The 23,031-nt window shown below is 35.6% G+C and overlaps 1 protein-coding gene across 1 annotated transcript; it reads right to left on the bottom strand.

The window, feature by feature from the left end:
• Window positions 1–12,012: 12,012 nt before the first annotated feature.
• LOC121432240 lies at window positions 12,013–14,797 on the bottom strand. The gene is made up of 2 exons (XM_041630093.1): window positions 14,476–14,797; window positions 12,013–13,189 (listed from the first exon to the last, which is right to left on the bottom strand). The coding sequence occupies exons 1-2, from the start codon at window positions 14,646–14,648 to the stop codon at window positions 12,013–12,015; spliced, it is 1,350 nt and encodes a 449-aa protein (XP_041486027.1). The 5' UTR covers window positions 14,649–14,797.
• Between the last annotated feature and the right edge of the window lie 8,234 nt (window positions 14,798–23,031).

The raw sequence follows: 23,031 nt of genomic DNA, 5'->3' as shown, positions 1-23,031 counted from the left end.
GAGAAAAGGAGAATAAAAGAGTTGAGAGAGATGGAGAGGGGAGATGGAGAAAGTGTGCAGAAGAGAGAGCCTTAGGTGTTTAAATAAAGCAATAGAAATAGAAAAGAAAATAAATAGATGAATAGGGAGAAGATTCTTGGTTACCTAAATTCTAACAAAGGTCACCACGGAAACATTGTATCTAGCTTCAGGGTCTATCCTTTTTAATCCAATAGCCATTGATTCCCCCTTTTCCCTTGCGATTGGATTTGATAATTTCCTTTTAAAGAAAATAAAATCAACACACAAAGAATGTGAAAGAGAGAAGTTTAAACACAGAGCAAAAGAAACGAAAAACTCTCTGCATATAATAGAAGATACGCAGAAATTCGAACCAACGAACGTAATGGGGGCTATATTTTAACAGCAATTTGAATTTCTGTGTAGCACTGAAACATGTCGTCAGTCACTGCTCTGGTACTTGCGATAATCTTTTTTGTTTCTCTTTATCTTGAACCATATATTGAACCATACTGATATCTCTCTCATTTTCATTCTCTTGAAACAAGTTTTGTATAGGCCTAGGTTGTAATACAGTTTTGCTGAGAATGATGTTAGCAATCAATGATATGTTGCTAAAAGCATATACCTTTCTAATTTTGTACATTACAAAAGATACTTGGAATCCTTCCTTGGGCAAGGACAATCAGAATGTAATATTACCGAATTAATTTGATAATTGTATCTATTCTTTCTTTAAAAGAGGAAAATTCACTTTGTATTTTGTGTTGTATTATCTGTAATTGATGAAAATGCAAACGCATGGGAAGGGAGTATAATACTCTGTTGCCATCAGCAATAGTCTTTGTTATTGAAATCCTTAGCGATTGGGTAACATTCCAACAAAAACGATGAAGCTCCATACATCTGATGGTTGTATTCAATATAGTTTGAACTTGTAGTGGAGGATTAATTTCAAAAGAATTTTCAGTGCTTACAATGATAAAGGCCTATTGTAGACTTTTTATGACATGGAAGGCGCACATCAAAAACTGTGGTGTTATGTACATAGAGGACCACACCAGTTATTTTACACCGGTGTTAAATTGGTGGTGTAAGTTTTACACCTATAGGTGTTATTACAACACCTTTGGTTGTTACATTTACACTCTTTTGGGTTATGTTCAATCTTTAGGGTGTAATTTTAACACCTCAGGGTGGTCCTCTATTAACACCAATTGGTGTCAGTTTTAACAATACAGTTTTTACAGTGCGCTAGCTTGATATAGTTCGTTGGCTTCCACAATTGAAATGACACAATTCTCGTAACTTGATATTTCGTGAGCTCCAATTAATAGAAGGGGATCACTTCCCCGTCCCCTAGATCAAACAAAAAAATGTACATTTTCACGAAACTCCACCATAGGGAGCACTGGGCTGATTTCAATTAAAAAATACGAAAAATGCCCTCAAAATCTGACTTGTTCCACTCCATTGATTTTCTCTAATCTTTAATATTTCACGCATTGCCCCCCCCCATCCACCACTGAAAAAGAAGCATACGTATAGACATGATAGAACCCTTCTGTGAAAATTATCCCATAGACCCAAGTGAGAACACCTACAACTCTAATGTCATGATAATTGCCTTCAGCCCCCTCCCTTCCTCGGGCTATCGACCCTCCCCCCCCCCCTCCTTCTCGTTTTGCCGTATAGCAAGTTTCTTGTGTGTCACAACATGTCAACCCGTTGATAAATAACAAGATATCAATGACCACCATGACACCATAGTATTAATGGATGAGTGGGATTGGTTTCCCTATGCCTTCAGAAGTTGTTCAAGATTATTTGGATTGTTCAAGGTTCAAGATTGAATTGTTAACGATTCTTGCACATGATATAAGAAAAAAACTATAATAATTATTTTCCAGAATGAGATCATAAAAAATTATTTTCAAAGCGAAGTCAATGGATAAGACTATATAGAGGCTTTCGACCATTATACAATTTTGTTTTTGCAAAAGTATTATATTACTCCATATGATATTTAAAACGAAACCTGATTGTTCATCTCAGAAACTAACAAAATATTTCCCCCGAGATTTTACTTAGGCCTCCTCCAAGAATGCTTTTAATGAAAACTTTAGAAAGAAAAGCACAATAGTCCGTACAACAGACAGTAACGTAAAATATAGTTTCTGGGGATTCCATAAGGACCAATATTGATGGGTCAATTATTCATTTTCTTATTTACATAAATGAAATCCAACGCTCTTTAAATATCTTAAGTTTTATACAATAATAGGCAGATGACTCTAGCATTTTTTCTTTTTTACTCATATTGAAATTTCCCTTATAACCCACACTCTAAGCAATGAATTGCAAAATTTAAGCAATGGGTTAAAATGTAACAAACTGGTTATAGATATGTTCTAAAACAAATTTTATGGTATTTAGTCATATTAATTATTAAGGACAATAAATTACAAATGAATGGATTTCAATTACTACATATAAATAATTATAAATTTCTACACTGTTAAAAAAAAGAGATTTTACAGAAAAAAAAGAAGATTTTCAGAAAGCAATAACAGAATCATTCTGAAAATTCATAAAACAGGAATTTTTCTGAAATTTAATAGAACAGGTCTGTTTAAAAAAGGGAAAAAGGGTGTTTTATTCGAGTAAGTTTGTAAGATTACATACACCAAATACAAATTTCCTGTAAGATTACGCAATCTGGTAAGATTACAGGTGTTCTCGAGACTCTGCTGCAGGAACTTCTTTTATTTTAAGGATGAATTTTCTAACTGTGTAGCTATCCGTATTGATGAACTCATGTCAAGGAAATATCACATCGAAGATGTCTGTGTTAAAATATCTCAAGCTGTCAGTGCATTGTATCGTTTACGTCATGTTCTCCCGCCTAATATTCTTCTTTCCATTTATAATACACCGCTTCTCCCACATAATATTGAAACATTATTTGGGCTCGTTGTGCAAAGTATCTATATGATCGAGTATCCATGTTGCAGAGAAAAGCGGTTCGCCTGATTTCCAATTCTTCCTATTATTCCCACTCTGCTCCATTATTTCATAAGCTATTATTTCATAAACTATTGAATGTGTATGATATCATTAATCTACAAATTGGAATTTGTATGTATATCTACTTCCCCTCACATTTCTGATATATTTCCCCTTAATCCAGATTTACATTTTATGAAACTCGATCTCCCAATGACTGTCATTTTTCAAAGGTTCGAACATCATTTGTTAAATCCACTCTTTTATTTACTGGCCCTATACTGTGGAGTTCCTTATTAAAAGAAATTAAAACTCAGTTTCACTTTATTCCTTTAAACGTAATTTAAAAAAGTACCTGATTGATACGAATTTTACAAAAAACAGTAGAGCTTAACATCAAACTTATTCAATTCTCTCATTTTTTCATGAGTAAATGAGAAGAAGTAACAAAATGGGATCTTGAACAGAGAGACCCAATCTCGTCTAAGTGTAAATATTTGCAGCAGCAAAGGCAGGCATTAGTGGCAGCATTTCAAGCAAAATAGTTGTATAAATATACCATACTATAAACGAGTTGATGATTAGAAATTGACAAAGCTCATACACATTTCACAGTTTCATATATACAGAATGAATGTTACGGACACTGTATAAACACACAGGAATCCTCATTCGGTAGATTGTTTATGAGGATTCTATCATCGGCCGATCAATGTAAACATAATATGAGAACACATGTTACTATGTTGTTCTAGTTAGAAAGAGAGACAGAGAGGGGGGGGGGGGGGTAAAAGAAAATAATTTCCACTCCAAAAGAAAATCAGCTGTTTATCTTTTTTTTTCATCAGAGGGATGAACAAAGGCTGTTCATCTGTTATCCTGTACTTTTATACAGATCAGTGGTAAAACTTCGCAATAAATTACTTTTCATTGATCGCTAGATGGCGCCCAACACCTTAGTACAAAGTACAAAATAGGATGGCAGAACAGAGGACAAACCTTTGATTATGTTTCAATGGCTTCAGTTTAAAAATGAGATTTGACAAAATCACCAAAAAAGCGTTAAAAATGACAAAATCAATAACCTTGTCGTTTAATAGATCATCAATTACCATTTATTCACTGATAATAAATTACCTTTCTCGGTAAAGGTTGAGCAGCCCAGAGTATTGTTCTCGTGCAACTGTAAAGCCCCCCCCATCCCCAAAGACCAAATGGTAGCGACTGTCTTTCATAAACCTTATCTGAATTATTTTGAGTGCCGAATTATGTTCATAGGAAAAGAAAGGGGAATAAGAATATCCGCGAGAAACACAACACGATTTTCATTGGCCGAACGGGATCTTTTTGCGCGTTTACTCTCTAAACGTTATGAAATGAGATGAGCAATTTGATAAATTGAGGGCGCCGCGTGTATTATTCTCCATAATATGTAGAAATTGAAAAATCTAACCAATATGACATTCATTTTTTGGGGGGCTTTACATCAGCCCCCCACAAAAAAAATGCCCCCATAATTAGGTCATTAAAAACTCACACACACGCACACCCTTAAACAGACACTCACCCACAGTGAGAAAGTGTGAGAAATTATATATGTACTATCGCTTTGGTAGTTTTAAGATCTATTGAAAGTGATGTCATTTTTCTTCAAGAAACCCATTCCTCTAAATATGATGAAATATTTGGAAACAATGGGGCGAAAAAGCATGGTTTTATAATATCCTGAAGATTTTTCCACATTTTAACATTGGTACAGATCCATTTAAGCAAATGACGATATAACTGTCGAAAAATATTTCTGCTTGAGTGAGCACCACTTACTTTTGAAAAGGTTAGTGAAAAATGATTTGTGCAGAACAGTGGTGTAACTACGGGGGGGGGCATGGGGGGCACGTGCCCCCCCCCCCCCATCGGCTGGCTAAAAAAAACGGGAAAGGGAGAAAAGGAGGGAGAAAGGAAGAGAAACGTAGTGGGAAAGAAGAAATTATTATTAATTTTAAATTATAATTATTTATATTACTGTATATTACATAAATAAACTTTTTTGTCATAACTTTATGAAACATAATTTGCTCAGGGCCTATGTCTGCATTTTTCTTGGTGCTCGCATTGTCTGTTTAACTAGATATAATCGATCAAATATTTTTTCGGAATACTATAGTTTTCAAGTATATTTGAGAGACGTGACGTTGTCAAATCAAGTCAATATACACCAAATATGTTTCCTCGCACTTGGAGCTATCATTGTTTTATGTAGTGACATATGCTCCTTTTTCATGACTACTTAAAGAGATCGCCCCATGTTAAGGTCTTAATATAAAGCATTCCTGTCCGTGCTTACGTTCGCATAAAAAGATTGGTGAGATATGTCTGCTCTTCATGAATTCCTAAAATCAGTCCTTAAATGTCCCTTTTTTTTGATCTGAATATCAAAAATTTGCAACTCGTGCTTCGCGCTCGCATCATTTTTCCTACAAATAAGCCTTAGAATGCCCCTCTTCAGGTCTGAATTTCCTATATTTTCAGCTCGCGCTTCGCGCTCGCAATATTTCATTAGTGAGATGCGTATGATAATCATGATTTCAATAATGACTACAAAAAGTGCTTCTTGTGTTTAGATGTAATTCTAGCCAAATCAGTAAGCGCTTGGCATTTGCATTAGATGAATATGATGAGATATGTATACTCTTAATGGATTCCTTAAAAAAATAGTCCTCAAAATATCCCTTTTTCTGATCTAAATGTCAAAAATATACGGCTCGCGCTTCGCGCTCGCATCATTTGGAAATACGTATGGTCTTTATGAATTCCTACAAACAAGCCTTCGAATGCCCCTCTTCAGGTCCGAATTTCATAAATTTCAGCCCGCGCTTCGCGCTAGCAATATTTGACTAGTGATGCGTATGTTAATCATGATTACAATGACTACAAGTACTTCCTGTGTTTAGATATAATTCTAACAAAATCGGCAAGCGCTTGGCACTCGCACTAGATGAATATGGTGAGATATGTATACTCTTAATTCATTCCTAAAATAAAGTCCTTAAAATGTCCCTGTTTGGGGTCAATATATACAAAAAATTTTGCTTGTGCTCGATTGCGCTCGTATTGTTTAGCGAGACAGGTACGGTATGTAACATGATAACAAAAATTTGCTTATGTCCCTTTCTAGATCTGAATGTCAAAAATTTTCAGCTCGCGCTTCGCGCTCGCATGATCAGTGAGATACATATTCGTTTAATGGCACTGTCCTTAAAATGTCTCTTTTAGGTCAGTATACCTGGGTGACTCAAAATTTTTGATGGTGCCCCCCCCCCATGCCGTGACCCACGGTACGCCACTGGTGCAGAACTTTGAAATAGTTGTGCGAATAAAAGTAGACTTTAATCATGAAATACACATGGAATTAAGCTAGTAAAATTGATTTGAAAATATCTTTTACCTTTTTTAACTTGTTTCTTTGCCCAAAACACTTCGAAGAGTGCATTGGGCCCCATCCCAGTCCCCCACACACCGAGGCCATCGTGACGATATTTGCTTTACATCGAGCTGTGATTTACATGAAATGGCTTAGGCTTGATTTTCATTTTGTTAATCATTGTCAAGCTTGGGCAAAGTGTGGAGAAACAAGTATTAAATGAATTATAAACCCACTTTAAGTGATATAAACTTAGTGGGAAAATGTTGGAGATATCTGATATAAGCTTTTGTTTAAATTTAGTTATGTTCTCAGATCTAGCTGGCACAAAAAGGTTAAAGGTTGTGCTTACTGAGTGTTGAAATTTTGATTTTGGTGGCAAATTGTTACAAAATGCTTGCATGTATCCGTTCTTTTTCAATTGACTCAAAGTGCAAGGGAAATGTATGAGAAATGTTCCCAGGGTAAGTTTGATTTCGCCTTTTCCCTTGACACAGCGTGGAAACGAGCATTTTTGCGAGCTTTATAAAAATGGACAGTACTCACTCACAGTGTAGCATTCTGTAAAAATTTGTACTTTCATTAGATAGATGAGACCCAAACCCAAGAATGTGGAAAATTTATCCACATGTTGTATATTTTAAATTCCGAAGGCTTTTTCAAAGTGTATTTTTTATACGCACTGTATAATAACGATGGCTCTTGCTCTCCGACAAAATTATCAAATCAAAGGTATATCAGTTGAAAATAACGAACTAAAAATTTCTTAGCTATAGCAGATAATTTCACATGTTGTATTGATGGCTCAGAATCCTCTTTTGAATATGAGTTTGAGAGTATAGATATTTTTTTCTGATTACTCTGGTTGTAAGCTCAATATATCCAACTCAGAAGCAATATAAATTGGCTCCAAGAAAGGTTCTCAGTTATTCCCTTTTTCTGATAATGGTTTAAAGTGGAATATTTTTACTTTCAAACCTTTAAGGTGTCCACTTTTCTCTGAATACTAGTCAGCTTTAGGAATTTAATCACAAGCCCAAACTCAAATTCATCGAAAAGATTCTAGATTGCTGTCTTGCAAGAAACTTATCCCTGGTAGGCAAGATCTGTGTCGTTAAGACCCTTTTGTTGCCGCAACTCCTTTATTTTGTCTGTCTTGTGTGTGAAAATACAACAAAGTCAAACAAGTGAACACTATGTTGTTTAAATTCATATGGAGTGGTGGCAATGATAGGGTAAAAAAATATGATTTCTCTTCGTGTGGTTTAAGAATGGTTGATCCCTACACTTTTTTGTCTTGCACAAAAAAGTCATGGGTGAAAATGCTTTTTGATGATGACTATAAAAGCATTTTGAAGCCTATTAAAACTTCGGTATTGAGTGATTAGGTGATATACAGGATATTTTATGGAAAATATATGCTCCGGAAAGTATCTTGAACAAACTAAGCTCAAGTCAATTGGCCGAATCTATCCGAACATTGTAGATATTTAATTTAGGGGGAAAATATCTGAAGCTGAATATGATACACCCTTTTCCTCAATTAGTTCTTGTCAATGTGTTTGGTTTAATAGAAACATTTGTTCAAATTCAAACAATATTTCATATACCTGGATTGGTTAGATAAGGGTATTATCTATATTGGTGATTTACTGAATCCTCCTCACCCTGGTAATAAATTATTTGAAGAGCTTATTCTAGACTTTGGTATAAATGTTCAGGATAGGAGGAAATACAACTTTTTAATGAAAAATATACCAGCTGATTCTTTAGTTACCTCTGACTTAACCCCCCACAAGGAATTCTTGATGAAATCAGAGCCACACTCTGAGAACTCAGAAAATCCCCAAATATGCATATAGTATTCTATTTAAACCATGTATTCCAGAAAAACGTATAGCTTTTTGGAATGATCTCCATAACACAGATGGGGTCAATTGGGAGAAAGTTCATGTAAATAACTTTAAGTCCACTATAATGACACGCCTGTGCGCTCTTTTATATTTCAAGTTATTTCATAAAGCAATAGGTTTGAATGATTTCCTTTATAAAATTAAAATGAAGGACTCTACTATAATTGTTAAGTTTGTAACAGTGACCCGGAAACATATTTTATTGAATGTCCTATTGTGAAACCCAATTGGGATGAAGTTATGAAAGCTATCATTAAGGAAACCAGAAAGCTTGATTTACAGAATGTTTCAAAATTTGAAAAGATGTTCGGTTATATTGATGATTAATTCCTTACATATTTGTTTCTTTTGCTTAAATATTATATTCATATTTGTAAATTTCAGAACAAACCACCAACTTTTGACGGGCATAAAGCATAATCTGACCTCTAACAAGGATATTGAATATCGTATTGCCAAGAGAAATAATAATCTTACAAGCCATTTTCGGAAATGGAGATTTCAGTTGTAAGATATTCTATCATTATTAATTTTTGTAATTGAAGAATATCTTAATATGCCTTCAGAGGATGGAATTTTGTTAATCTTTAATAATAGGTGAATCACCTGATTTTTATCCATCTGTTATTACGTTATTCTTGCCTTTACTACACTATAGGGGATAAGGAATACTTAGAAGACACAAAATTACTGCTTTTACTACTTGTTTATCACTTTTTAACTGTTGATAAGCGATACTTTTTCTAACGTAAACTAATAATGTGTATGCTGCTTTTTATTTTGTCTTCTTTCTTTTCTTTTTGAATTACTTGTACTGTTTATATGTGATTGTTACTTAAAATCTGTTTCTGTTTCTGGTAACTCCCGTAGGAACTCGACTGGACAGCATTTTGCCGGTAAACGCCAAGCTGGTATATATAACCAATTACCTAGGAAACATTTTACGTCTAGGTTAATGCAGTCATATAGTGGCTGACGTTATAGACGACAGCTATCACTCTCGGGCCTTTTTATCAAAGTGGAGACAATGGCAGAGTTGGGATTCGAACTCACAACCCTCTAACCACTGGACCACACGACCATAATAATGGTATTTATTTCGAGCAAACAGATACAAAATGATTTACAAAGTACTGGATAAGATGATTAAAATACAAAACATTATTACAATAGCAGAAATTCTGAATTGAAGTAACAATGTTTACACAATAGTTGGCCTGTAACAAATTTCAAATATGTATTACAATTAACTATTAAGAAGTATAGGTAGAATAAGCACTTACAAAAGAGAAATAAATTGAGAGGGGAAAACAAACGAATGATCGTGAAAAAAAGTCGGGAGAAAAATAATATGAGAGGGGGGGAGATGAAACAAGATGGAGTGTATGAGAAAGTGTGAGAGAGCGGGTGAATCAAATAAATAAGAAAAAAAGGGTGGTCAGAGCTATACAAGGTATAAGAAGATAAAGCGAGGGAGGCAGACAATTGCGAATAGAAAACATAATTCTCACAACTGGTAATACAATATACATGTCCATTTGATGGGTTAACTCGTACTGAAATGGATTGTTTTTTCTTTAAATGAAGGTCCAATTTATGGGTGAGTTAGTGAGTACATTAAAAGGATCGAGCATTGTTGGATGTATGTATATATTATTAACTGTCCAGGGGTCTAAAGTAATTAAAATAGTTGTAAACGTTGACTTTTATATTTAACATGTTCAGTTAATAAAATGCAAACAAATGACATAAATATAAATACAATTTAGCAGAATCTTAGGATTCAAAAGGAGGAGGTGGCTCAATCGAGGACAATACAGACATTGTGTATTATAGTCAACGGACCCCTCTGTATTACTATTCAGTTCATTTTATTTTCATTCAGAATTGACACAAGGAAAGGAATTGGACTAGATCTATATCGTTCAGTGCGACATTTCAATTGTGTCAACATATTACTACTGTTATTCCGCAAATTCCATCTAGTCTCCCCTCTTTTCTTAGGGAGCCAGTGACGGAAAGTGTCGGACTTCAAGAGGGATTCGCCAAATTTGAGACAGGTTTCATTACGTCTTATCTCTAAGGTCTCGAGGTTGGTTTGCTGGAGTGCGCTTTCGTATGATTGATAAGAATATCCTAGGATCAATTTAAGTACTCTCTTCTGGACTCTTTCAATGGCAGAAGTGTGTGATTTTGTTAGGCTAGGATGCCAAACGGGTACGCCATATTCTAGTAGCGGGCGGATGTATCCTTTGTAGATCAGGACAAGATCTTTGATTGGTAGTTTGAATGGTATCAACGATCTAAGGATGTACATTCGTCTATTGGCTTTGCGAATCATATTGTTCACTTGGGCATCCCACTTCAGGTCTGACTGAATGAGGATACCTAGGATTTTCATCAGAGATACCTCAATCAACGTTTGGTTATCTAGAGACATTTGCACTGGGACATGATCATATTTTCCAAAGTCTACCAGCATAACAAAGCATTTCCCTGGATTGAGTTTCATACTATTTCTCGTGCACCAGTTTGATAGTGAATTCAAGGTAGACTGAACTTCACTGGCCGCACCCCGCTTTCTCGATTCTGCTAGTGTCATGTCATCTACATATTTCCAGTACCTTAGGCTGCTGTCTGAGAAGGCATCATTTGAAAGCACAAGAAACAATATGGGGCCAAGTTTTGTGCCCTGTGGCACGCCCGCCTTCAGTGTTGTCTCGTCAGACAGGTGACCACGGTATCGGGTGCGTTGGGTGCGCCCAGTGAGAAAGTCGGTTATCCACTGCACAATATGTTTCTTAGGGTTCATTGCTATCAATTTACTGATAAGATTCGTGTGATCTACCCTATCGAATGCTTTCGAGAAGTCCGTAGTTACAATTGTGGAGGTTATCTTTTCACGCTTGTCTGCATTGGACACAAGGAAGTTAACAAGATCAACTAAATAGTGTGTGGTTGATCGACTTTTCCGACTACCATACTGGTTTTTATCAAGGAATGGTTCAATGTCAGTAAGCAACCACTTAACAATGAAATGTTCTGCTATCTTAGAAAAGTGGTCAGTCAAGGCAATGGGGCGCAGTTTTCCTAGTGTTGGCGGATGTTCCTTGGGAATCGGGACAACGGTGGCCTTTTTCCACATTGTTGGAACAGCACCTTCTGAAAATGACAAGTTCAATATGTCACACAAGGGCGTGCTAAGTTCAACTGCAAATGTCTTAATAAGCTTTGCTGGGATTCCATCGGGACCAGCTGATTTCCCAGGAACCACCTTCTTGAGCTCATTATAGACTTCCCATGGCTGGAGTCTAGGTGGTTCCCTTGCAGGTAAGAAGGCTGGTAACTTGCTGCGGTCTAGAGGAGATAAATCAGCTGCAACACTGACAAACTTTTCATTGATGATATTGGCAACAGCCGTTGATGTAAGCTCTTCTCCATTAGGGACGTCAATTATTTGTGATGACTGTGAAGATGACGTCATCAGCTTAATGTGCTTGTACCACGATGCTGGGTTGTCCTTCTTCAGACGTTCAACCCGGTGCTCATGGAAATCCTCCTTGGCATCTTTGATGGCGCGTTGCACTTTATCCCGGCACTTCTTCCATTCACTTGACGGGCCGGCAAGGAAAAGGGTTTGTCGCTCTTGTATTAGAGACTTGACATGGGGTGTCATCCCCAGGGCTTGTCTCTCTCGTGAATATTCACCCTTTTCAGTGGGAAGAAATGGTCCATAGCAGACTTGAGGGTTCCACAGAATGCATTACATTTGACCTCTGAGGATACTGCGTCATGGACTTCAGTCCAGGAGTATGTCGAAATCCATCGACCAAATGCTCTTGTGTCCGAGTCCTTCATGGGTCGCACAGTACGCCTCATGGTAGTGTTGGGGCGATGAGCAAACGATGGTAGCGGGCACCAGAGGATGGCATTGTGGTCACTGGTACCGACTGGACACTTTATTTCACATTTCTTGTAGTATTTCTGGAGATTTGTAATGATTTTATCCAGAATGGCATCGTTCCTAGTAGGCTCTTCTACAATTTGTTTGAGAGACACGGCGGTGCATATTCCATCAGTGTCCACTCTGTTGAAGTCCCCTAAAATCGCAATTCCAGCATAAGGGTGACGAGAACGGATAACATCTACTGAGTCGATGATGTGGTCAATCAACTCGGTCTCAGAGTTAGAGTTAGGGGGACTGTACACTACAGCGACAAACAGGCTTGAGACTTCACGTGGAAGTCGGCGAGGGCGTAGTTGTATCCATATAACCTCTAGATTGTCTGGAACTCTTATGTTTGTAACAGGTTTGGGGTACAGATCATCACGAGCATACACAAGGACTCCTCCCCCGCGGCGACTGGAACGACTCTTAGACAGTTGTATGTAGCCATCTATACAGAAAGTGTCACCCTCATCGTTATTTAACCACGATTCTGATATGGCACACACATCTACTTTATACATTTTGATCACTGCATAAAGTTCATCGAATTTGTTAGCAATTGATCTCAGATTGGCCATATACAGTGTTGGAAAGTCATACATCACCGGTTTCTGGTTCCTGGTCTTGGTGATGATGGTAAAGTCGCTAGTTGGCACAAACACAAGGTTCTCATAATTCACACCTGATTGTCGCTGAAATCGGGGTTTCCCCCAAGAAATAACTCTGACTGGTATATTCCGTTTGTTCCCTTTGCCTCCACGAGTCCCCCTCTTCCTACGTATGCCACATTCAATCACTGTCTGCTTAGAATTTGGTGACAAAGGGGGCTTTGGGGCATTACGTAAAGCGTAGAGTTCATTAATAGTATACTGCACTTTCATTGTGACAGCGACGACGTTTCAGTTTTTCAGTTTCAGTTTGGTTTATTTCATTTCAACTCAAATCAATTTTAACAGCAAAAGAAATCATTACAAAGATATAAATGAATATGGAAGTATATACAGTATGACAATGTGGCATATATAAGTAAATATATACAATAGACACGAAACAATATAATCATTATATAATCTTTACTATTTAAATAAATGTTGAGGAAATGGAGGGATCCACTAAAAAGCAGGGCTTGTTGAGTGTGGATTCCTCAAAGAATAAGTTAAAAGACAGGTTTGTAGGTATAAGTATAAATGCAAGAACGAGAAAAAAAAATCGTAAGAAAGCTATTGTGATGGATGGAGTACGGAAATGATGGATGAAAGTGAAAAGATAGATAACCGAGAAGAAAGACTGGTGCACCTGTGTGGATGAAAGAGAATGAAGGGGGGAAATAAGGGTGATGGCAGATGAAAGGGAAGGAAAAAGAGGAAAGAAGAGAGAGAGAAAGAGAGAAGTTGGGTCCCGAGCGCTCAATTTGGACTTACTCTATAAGATTCGAGAATGTGCTTTTTTAGCTTGATTTTAAAACAGTTCAGACTGACGGAGTTAATGATGTCGTGACTGAGTGTATTCCAGTATTTAGGACCGTAAAAGGAAATTGTTTTTTGTGCGAGTTGAGTGCGGGTACGGGGAAGGTGAAAACGGAGTGATTGTCTTGTTGGGTAATTGTGAATGGCGTTATTTTTTGTAAACATGTTAATTAATATGTTTGGGAGTTGGTTTGAATTCAATTTGTACATAAATTGCCCTGTTTGAAAAAGAAATAGATCTGGAAGTTTTAAAATATTGGACTTGTAAAATAAATTGTTAGTATGAGAACGAGGAGCAGCATTATGTATAATTCTTATAATGTTCTTTTGTAAGATGAGAATTTTGTCTGTAAGATATTTGTTGGCGTTACCCCATGTCATTATTCCATAATTCAGATAGGGAAGTATTAGGGAGGAATATAGTGTAAAAAGTGTTGATTTTGGAAAAAAGTGTCTTATTTTATTCATTATACCAATGTTCCTTGATATAGTTTTGGATATATTTTGAATATGAATGTTCCATTTCAATTTATCGTCAATCATGAGACCTAAAAATTTAGTTGAAGAGACCCTATTTAGAGCAGTATCGTCCAAAAGGATGTCTCCAAGTAGATTTTGCAAAGTGTTACTAAATAACATAAAGTTTGTCTTCAGGATGTTAAGGGATAATTTGTTTGCTTTAACCCATTCAACTACATGTCTCAGTAGTTGTAGACGTTTGTTTGTTTACAAATCACTGAGGCGTTACTCTCCGATATACTACATCCAAAGTACCCTTGTAGTATATCTATGCGGTATGCATCTACGTGTACAATCCAATGACAAGTATATAACGATGTGATGACGGCAAGATAAGCATATAAAATAGTTGTTGAAAAGTCATAAGAAGCCATTGTAATAGGAACAAAAATCAGTCATATGTGATGACAAACACAAATCGAATCGAACTTACAAAGTAAGAAGTAACATATTGGTCAGCAAAAACATGAAATTTAGCGAAATTTTAAAGGCCATCTGAATCCACGGCGTCACGGTGAAGTGCGCCCTCAAACTGGATTGTATCCATAAACTCCAGAAAAAAGCACTACGCATTTGCACCAATTCTCCATATCTGACACCATCGGGACCATTATTTTTTAGATTAAAAACAATGACAGTCTACGATATTCATAAATTTAGGATTGCTACACTTATGCACGCAGTTAAATATAGATATGCTCCTGTTAATATCATTAATCTTTTCCAATATAACTACGACTTTCACCGATACAATACTCGCTCTGCTAATAGCTTTCATTACCCTAAAACAGCTTCAACCCTAATTCTCAACTCTTAAATTTACCGGACCACGAATTTGGAATAATCTCAATGTATGCCTTTTTTCATGTTCAACTGTTTCTTCGTTTAAATGCAAGCTCAAAAATATCATTATTAGTACCTATTCCTAATTTGAATTCAAGCTCACTTCATTTATACATGTATTACTTTTGTTAATTAATGAACCAAGATAATGGATGCTTCGGGTGTGCTTTTGTGTGTTATGATGACGATGTTCCTCGGTGGGTGTGTGTGTCTGCATGTGTGTGAATGAGCATATTTCGCCCCCCCCCCTCTTCATCTGATGTGCACATAATTTATATTGATTTTTGTATTCTTTGGAGGCTTCTTATTTTCAAGTGTAAACTTTTTGTTGTCCTCCTTTTCTTGCAATGATATTTCTTTATACGAATGTACAGTTTGATGTTTTTATCATTATCAAGAATAAAATGAATTTGAATTGAAAAATTGAATAAAAACCCAATAAAAACTTTTTAAAAAGAGTGGATTATAACTACCAAGTATATGAAAAAAAGATTGAGCATATGGTCCAGACCTTGACAACCTGGGATGAAAATTGAATTTCGGATGTGGTTGATAATTTTTGTTAGATTTAACACAACTCTATAGAAATTGTTTAGAATTTCGTATAGGCGGAACATACGGTCTCACTTTATCTATTAAAAAAACAAGGTGATTTTTATGAGTGTTTGAGCGTTAGCATGGTTACCAGAAGCCTGCAAACATCACAAGGAGCAGTATATCACAGTCAATCTCCGTGCTCGTATCTACTCTCAGCTAGAAATTTTCTAACCTAAGTTCCATCTCGCCCAAAACAAAGGCAAGTATTCAAATAATTAAATTCCGGTTTAACTTAGTCTAACTCTGCGTTAAGATAAGAAACATTTAAAAATTTTACATTATATAACGAAGAGAACTATTTTAGTAATTATTAATGATTTCAATGTCTTGAGTGTCAAAAGAACTCGGAAATTGTACGTTTCCTGTACTATTTGTGACAGACTCCTGTCATAATGACTATCCATAATTAAGCTGCAAATGATAAACACGAGTGAAATATAGGGACCTATACAAAGTGAAAACGCTCTCTATTATTTTGTTAGGCAACGCTGTTTTCTGTATAAACCTTACGGAAGTTGTTTTGTTTAAACAGTTAAAACAAGTGTATTGAATCTTAAATGCAAATTTTTACTTTAGTACTTGTTTTACAATAAGTGAAGAATAGTTGAATAAACCTTTAAACAACCATACTTGTAATTTATATATAGTAAACGGCGTTTGTATTAAATTTTAAATAACGTTTTCTGTATAGGCATGGTGGGTCTAATCATATTAATTTGACTTGCATCATTGAACAATCTTTAATATCTGACTTACTTGAGTTGTCATATGCAAAATCTATGACAGAAACAATAATTTTATATTTTATCAGATTTAGATGAGCTGTCATTGTCTTACTTTATTATTAATTCTAACTCATATCAGTTTAAGGTTGTACTTACAGCTATCATGAATTTTTCTACGTTAGAAGTGGTTTATTTTTTATGAATTTTACTTTTACTTCTTCTCACTTTGAAAATAGCTATGCAGATTTCTTTATTTCCACTCTAAACCTGTGAAAGGTAATTAAATTATTATCAGTACTTTGTGCTGAAAATAATTGTATTTGAATAAACAGAGTAGATTCACAAAGCAAAATGCTGTAAAATTTAATCAAAATCTGATAACAAATGATAAAGTTGTTGAATTTGTGAAAACAGTTAGGCTTATATACACGCCGTCAAGAAATTGGCAGATGATGCCATATCTCCGATTTCTCTTGTCATTATGAAATCATAATTATTTCATATTTTCATTTACATATGAGCATAACATCTACCTTGTAAAATGAAATAAAGTGCAGCAATGAACTTCTTACGCATAAAATCAATAACTGTCAATCCATTTTTTTCTTTTTTGGGGAGAACTTCATTTGAATAAATACAATTTCAAGGGGATTTTACATCATCTGAAACTAAGTTAGAGGCTTGCCTTTTGTACAAGCTTTGCTTTTTCGGCAAGACCCTCCGTTTTACTTTTAAATACAAATGCGATCTGAGGTAACTTTATTTATTGAATTGTGTTCCTTAATTCTATTTATATGTTATAAATTTATTATTTTATGTCTTGTAGTATTTTCGACCTAGTTATGTCATGTTTATCATATTATGTACAATTGTGAAACGGAAATCAACAAATCAAATCAAATCAGCTTGTTCATTGTAAATTCATAAATACATTCATAGAACCGTTTTACCGAAACAATGAAAAGCTTTGAAGACTTAACCCCAAAGCTCTGTTAAATGGTCAGTAATATGATATTTTCTAGAGTATCATCGAACATTACTATTACAAAAACCTCATAATCATCTGTCTATATAGTGCATTATTAACTCATGCGATTTAAACATGACAATTTTCCGGCGGTTCTTTTACAATTTATTGATTATTTTAATTTGGGAAAGTCGTTTTATTTATATGTTAATGCGATATTGTTCTTTATCTGTAAGCTTTTTTTTTTAAACTCTAAATCTTTGTCCCAAAACCACATAGACTTTTTTTCATTTTAGCTCCCTTGTTCCCTTGTATCGATATACACCCCCTCCCCCCAAAAAAAATACATAAAAAAATAAGAGAGAAATCTATCGCCCTGTCCCGGCAATTTTTTTTTACTTTTATATATGACAATCGTTTAAGCATTTTGTTTAAGTGATCGGAGATTAGAAAGCTACTGACTAAGATCTATATTGATATTTCCAGTCCATGCTGGTCTGAAACGAGAAAAAATACGGAAATATTTTCATTTTGATCGGCACCAATCAAATAAAATTTTGATATCAAATCGGGTAATTCGGAGTTATCCCTTGTTATATTTTGATGAAATATTTTTTATTGTCATAGTGTTATGTTCGTCTGAAAGTATTTCATCTTTTCAAATCAGATTGTCAAAGGTTCCCTCCGTTAGAATGATTGTAGATCATTGAATATCAAAACGTTTATTTTGAACTTGAAATTCATGCATGGTATTCCCTAAAGAGGATTTCACGAGCTTTATTATATTTCCTTTTATCTTTAGGTTGTCCTCATCATTTTCCATCATGGCATTTGATAAACTCAAAATCACAGCAATTGCTGTGTTCATCACCTTATTTAACGTCACATCCAGTAGGTCTACTAGTAGTAAGAGAGACCTCGCGATAAATGAAGCTACTTCTATTGGTAATGAAAGAGACCTTATGATTAAGGAAGCTGCTTCTATTGGTAACGACAAAGACCTCATGATGAACGAAGCTGTATATTATACTGGTAACGACAAAGACCTCATGATAAACGAAGCTGCTTCTATTGGTAACGACAAAGACCTCATGATTAACGAAGCTGCTTCTATTGGTAACGACAAAGACCTAGATGAATAAATGCATTCAATTTTGAAAAGGCCTATAGGCATGATAGGTGTTTCATTTGCGTAATTCTGGGCAGGAACATAAATATACTCAATTATAAGAAATTGTAATACGAAAACATGTAACTTCAGCATATAATAATCACACTTTCAGCAAATTGATGCTTAAATTTCTCTCGATGAAAGCGGGTGACAATACCACTGTCTATACTGGCGAAAGAAAGTCGACAATTTTATTGGGGTGTATGAAGACAATCACCAAGAGCAAGCGTAGTTCCTCAATACCATTCACTCAGAAGTGTTGAATGTTGACGGCGAGTTCGTCGAAGACCCAATTACATTGGGATATGTAGTGTCATCAGGCCCAGAGCCCCGTGTTGTATCTCTTGACAAGGATATTACTCTCTTAGCCCAGCTAAGTGGTAGACCAAAACTGCGACTGTTTTAAAGAAATAACAAACAGTTTTCTAGAAGAATTTCCCTTTCATAACCATGCAATAATTAGATTAACTATAACTGCCTTGTTTAAATGATAACACCCTTCAATAAAAACTTCATGATTGATCATGATTTTGAATGCTCACTTTATTCTGTATATTGTTAAATCAACATTGAATTACAATCCTTCAATAAAAAAGATTTCTTCCAAAAAGATTTTAAAGTAGACATATTATATAAATTTTCATATACTCCAATGCCAATGGACAATTCCTAAAAAAATCACTATTCCTCTTGTGTTTTAGAATAAAAATTCTATAATATTATAACATCTAAGATACCATGCAAGCTATTAAGTGGTTACATTTTTAAAACAAAAATACAAAAAAAAACAAACAAAATTACAAAACTTACGGATATCTTGGTAATTCCGGTCCTTGTTGCTGATCATGGTGTGTGTGGCAGTCATGTAAAGGATTATAGGAATAGCCAGCCTGTAGATGCTAGTGTTGAATCTCTAAACCTTCTTCACACCGGTCTCAACACTCGAGACACCTCAGCAACATCTCTCACACATAGTGAAAACCTAACCTTCCCACACCAATGTTAAAATATGTTCTGCCCAGGGTATCTTGCTCCAAATGCTCACTCCAACGCACACTTCAGTTTCTAACCAATAGTATCACTGCTTGTCCCTATAGCTAAGCAAAAGAAAACAATTTAAAGCGCATTCCTTTTCTTCTTTTTTTTTGGGGGGGGGGGGGCGAAAACAAAATTACCGTGACTGTTACCTAACAATGCAGCGACCCTGAGCAGTGTAGCAGAAAGGAGAAGAATTAAGCACACAAAAAAGAATAAGTGTGCAAGCTCCTACCAATGCAGCAGCCCCTTTTGCGTGCAAGCTCCCTACACTACAGCACCTGAGGAATGTAAGCAGCTGGTTAAACATATGCAACAAAGAAGTAAGATTAGGACAAAATAAATTTCTTCACTAGTCCTGAAAAACAAACAATTTTGTTTTTATTAGATGATCTGTCCGTTGACAGATCACCTCTTATGATTCTACATTTTTTTTCATTTCTTTATCATCTAACTTTCTTTTTACCCCCTTTTCTTGTTCCACCAAAATCAACAAAAGTCCTCCCATCAATTTTCATCAAAATGTTATCAGTTATTGCGGAATTATCATTCAATGTGTTTTAAACAAGTTCAACGTCAAAATGTGTTTTCGAAATAAAGGACAGCCAGAAATCCAATATGGCTTCAAAAAATGGAGTTTAAAATGGCTGTTGATACTTCAAATGGACATGAAAATAAACAAACTGGAGGAAATGAACAAACTGGAGTAAAAATGAAGAAATGGATAACAAAATGAACAAATTGAAGGAAATTGAGAAAAATTAAAAAAAAATCGAAGAAAATGAAGAAACTGGAGGAAATGACCAAACTGAAGAAAATTAAGAAACGGGATAAGAACATCAAGAAAATTGATAAATTAGAGAAAATGGACAAACTGAATAAATGAAACAAACTGAAGAAATGGAAGAAAATTGACTAACTGAAAAACTTCAGGAATGAAACAAATTGAATAAAAAATGAAAAAATGAATCAATGTTTCTCGGGTGAAAAAAAAATTAGCCGTCAAAGAGCTTAAAGTAGAAGTAGAAATAAATTATTGATTGAATTTTAAAATGAACGACATGATGCAAAAAATGACGTGAAAGAGGAATACCAAATGTAACAATCGCTCGTTTTATCGATCCGTTTGATAAAAAGGTCAAGTTTACACGGACAATTCAAACACGAATAAAGAGCTATTATACATAATACATGTGCTAGTTCTCCACAAGATGCTTGGCATCATGGGTTGGTATGGAAATGTCATACAAATTGATATTCGATTTTCTTTTCAATATATCTCCGTACCGTTACGATCTATGAGTTCCTGCAAAATGGTAGTCTCCTTGGTGATTGACCACTCTCCCCTGACAAGTCCACGTATGCTCTGTATTCTCAGAAAATAATGTGGCAACCGTAACAATATTCATTTCGTAGCCATTCTCTTGTTTTTTACTTGTTGGAGCTTGCCGTTAATAGTTTGGGAGTTTCTTGCTCTGGGTCAGGGGCGTAACAGGGGTCGGTGGCCGGGGGGGGGGGGGGGGGCAGGAGCCAAAATATTCCCGACCATCATGGTATGAACAGGATATTTTTATGACTGTGCCCCAAGCATTAGGTCGAAGCTCAATGCGTGATTAGTACAAAAAGGTTGCATAATATAAGTCCCGAGCGAGCGAAGCGGGCGAGAAAAAAATCACCTTTTCATGAGAATCTAACTTTCAGATTGATTTTGACATGGTATTCAGAAAATAACATCATATCTTACATCTTCCTTTCCTTTTCTTTCATCTTTTCTTTTATTCTCGGTTGGGAGAACTTTTGGGGGCCAGTGCTATGCAGATCACAAAAAAAAAAACATTTGGGGTCAACATACAAATATTTTGCCTATTTCTCAAAATCGAGCGAGAAGCGCGAGCTATTTTTTTTTTTATGTAGACCCTACTGACTTGAAAAGGGACCTGTTAAAAATTATCTGTTTGCATTGGGTCATGAAGATGATATCTCAACAATGCGAGCGCAAAGCGCGAGCTGAAATTTTTTATATCCTGAGATGATAAATGGACGTTCTAAGCACTTTTTGTAATTTTTTCAATTATGAAAATTATAAATACGCAGGATGAGTATCTCGCTAAGACGAATAATGAAAACTCCAATCGCATATTGACTTGAACATTGGATGTTTAAGCCCCATGTGAACAGATAATTTACTTATCTCAGTCAACAGTTACTGCGTCGGGAGCCAACAGTGAAGGGAGTATAAACTTTCCCCCCCAAAAAAAAAAAACCCAAAAAATCTGTTTTGAAGCACTTTGCAGCATTAGAAGGATGATTATGACAATATTTACTATACTTTTTTTTCAACATTTCGGGGGGGGGGGCAACTCAATCACTGGTCTAAGGCGGAGCACCCGGAACCTCGTGATATCTTTAAACATTCCAGATGGCCACTTTTTTTATTAAATCGCGGGTACAGTACATACACATATTAACTTCAACGCAGTTGCGGATAGTAAACGGATTATTTTTAGGCAGCACAACATACCAAAGGTGGAAAAAAATTGTAAAAGTCGCCAGCGAGCCAAAAAAAATTGGCCTTGTAAAATGATTTTTGGATTAAATTATAATTATTGTGATAGTAGCTTTGGAAATTTAGCCAAAATAAGCTTTTTACGGTAAATCTAGCCAGCGTAAAACTTAACTTAGGTTAGAACATAATATAGGGGGATATAACTAGCCCCTGGCTAACTCTTGGGCCTGATTGCGACCATTATTGCAAACAAAAATAAGGAAGGTTAGTATAGACTCCAACCATCTTTTTTTTCCTGGTCTTTATATTTTTCAATCCTCGGCAGCCCGGTGGTGTTCTTGTATTTTTCTTCATATTCTGATTTTCCAATTTAGGATTTGGCTCTACCTTCATTTCCCGTTTCTCTTTGCCTCTTGATCCTATTTTCTCGCCATTCTTGCTCGTGCCTTTGAGACATATCTTTTGCTAGTGATGCTAATGTAGTATTCCTCACATGTTCTTCTTTCCTTCCATTTCCCCTATTTATGTTCTTTATTTCTTTACCGTTCTCTCGTTCTCCTTTTTTTTCTTTTTCCCGTTTTTTTATTTTCCCGGTGAAATCCGCCAGGGGGGCAGCTTGTTCTCCCTGCCTCCCCCGACTATTACGCCCCTGCTCTGAGTGACGTAATGTTTGTTGTTTGTTTTATTTTCTTAACTTTTGTCTTGTTTTGCACTTGTCGAGGCTTGCCGCAAATTATTTTGTTCTACCTTGTTTTGAATGACGTCATTATTTTTCACAATCATATGACGTAATTTGTTTTTGTCGAATTCCTCAGTCCGTGACGTAGTTGTCACGTGTTATTTATCATTTCATACTTATTGATCCATATTTTTATCATTTGTTTTTAGATTTTATTCATTTTCTGGTCACAAT

The sequence above is a fragment of the Lytechinus variegatus genome, chromosome 18 (assembly GCF_018143015.1).
Source record: "Lytechinus variegatus isolate NC3 chromosome 18, Lvar_3.0, whole genome shotgun sequence".
Classification (NCBI taxonomy): Eukaryota; Metazoa; Echinodermata; class Echinoidea; order Temnopleuroida; family Toxopneustidae; genus Lytechinus; species Lytechinus variegatus.
The sequence above is the reverse complement of the archived record's forward strand: the minus strand, read 5'-3'. Positions and strand labels throughout refer to the sequence as shown.

Excerpts from the sequence above, each read along its gene's own strand:
- LOC121432240 (XM_041630093.1), bottom strand. The coding sequence starts at position 14,648 with ATGGCTTCTTATGACTTTTCAACAACTATTTTATATGCTTATCTTGCC. Across the intron at positions 13,190-14,475 it reads TCAGTGATTTGTAAACAAAC|AAACGTCGTCGCTGTCACAA; the intron begins AAACGTCTACAA and ends ACTGAAAAACTG.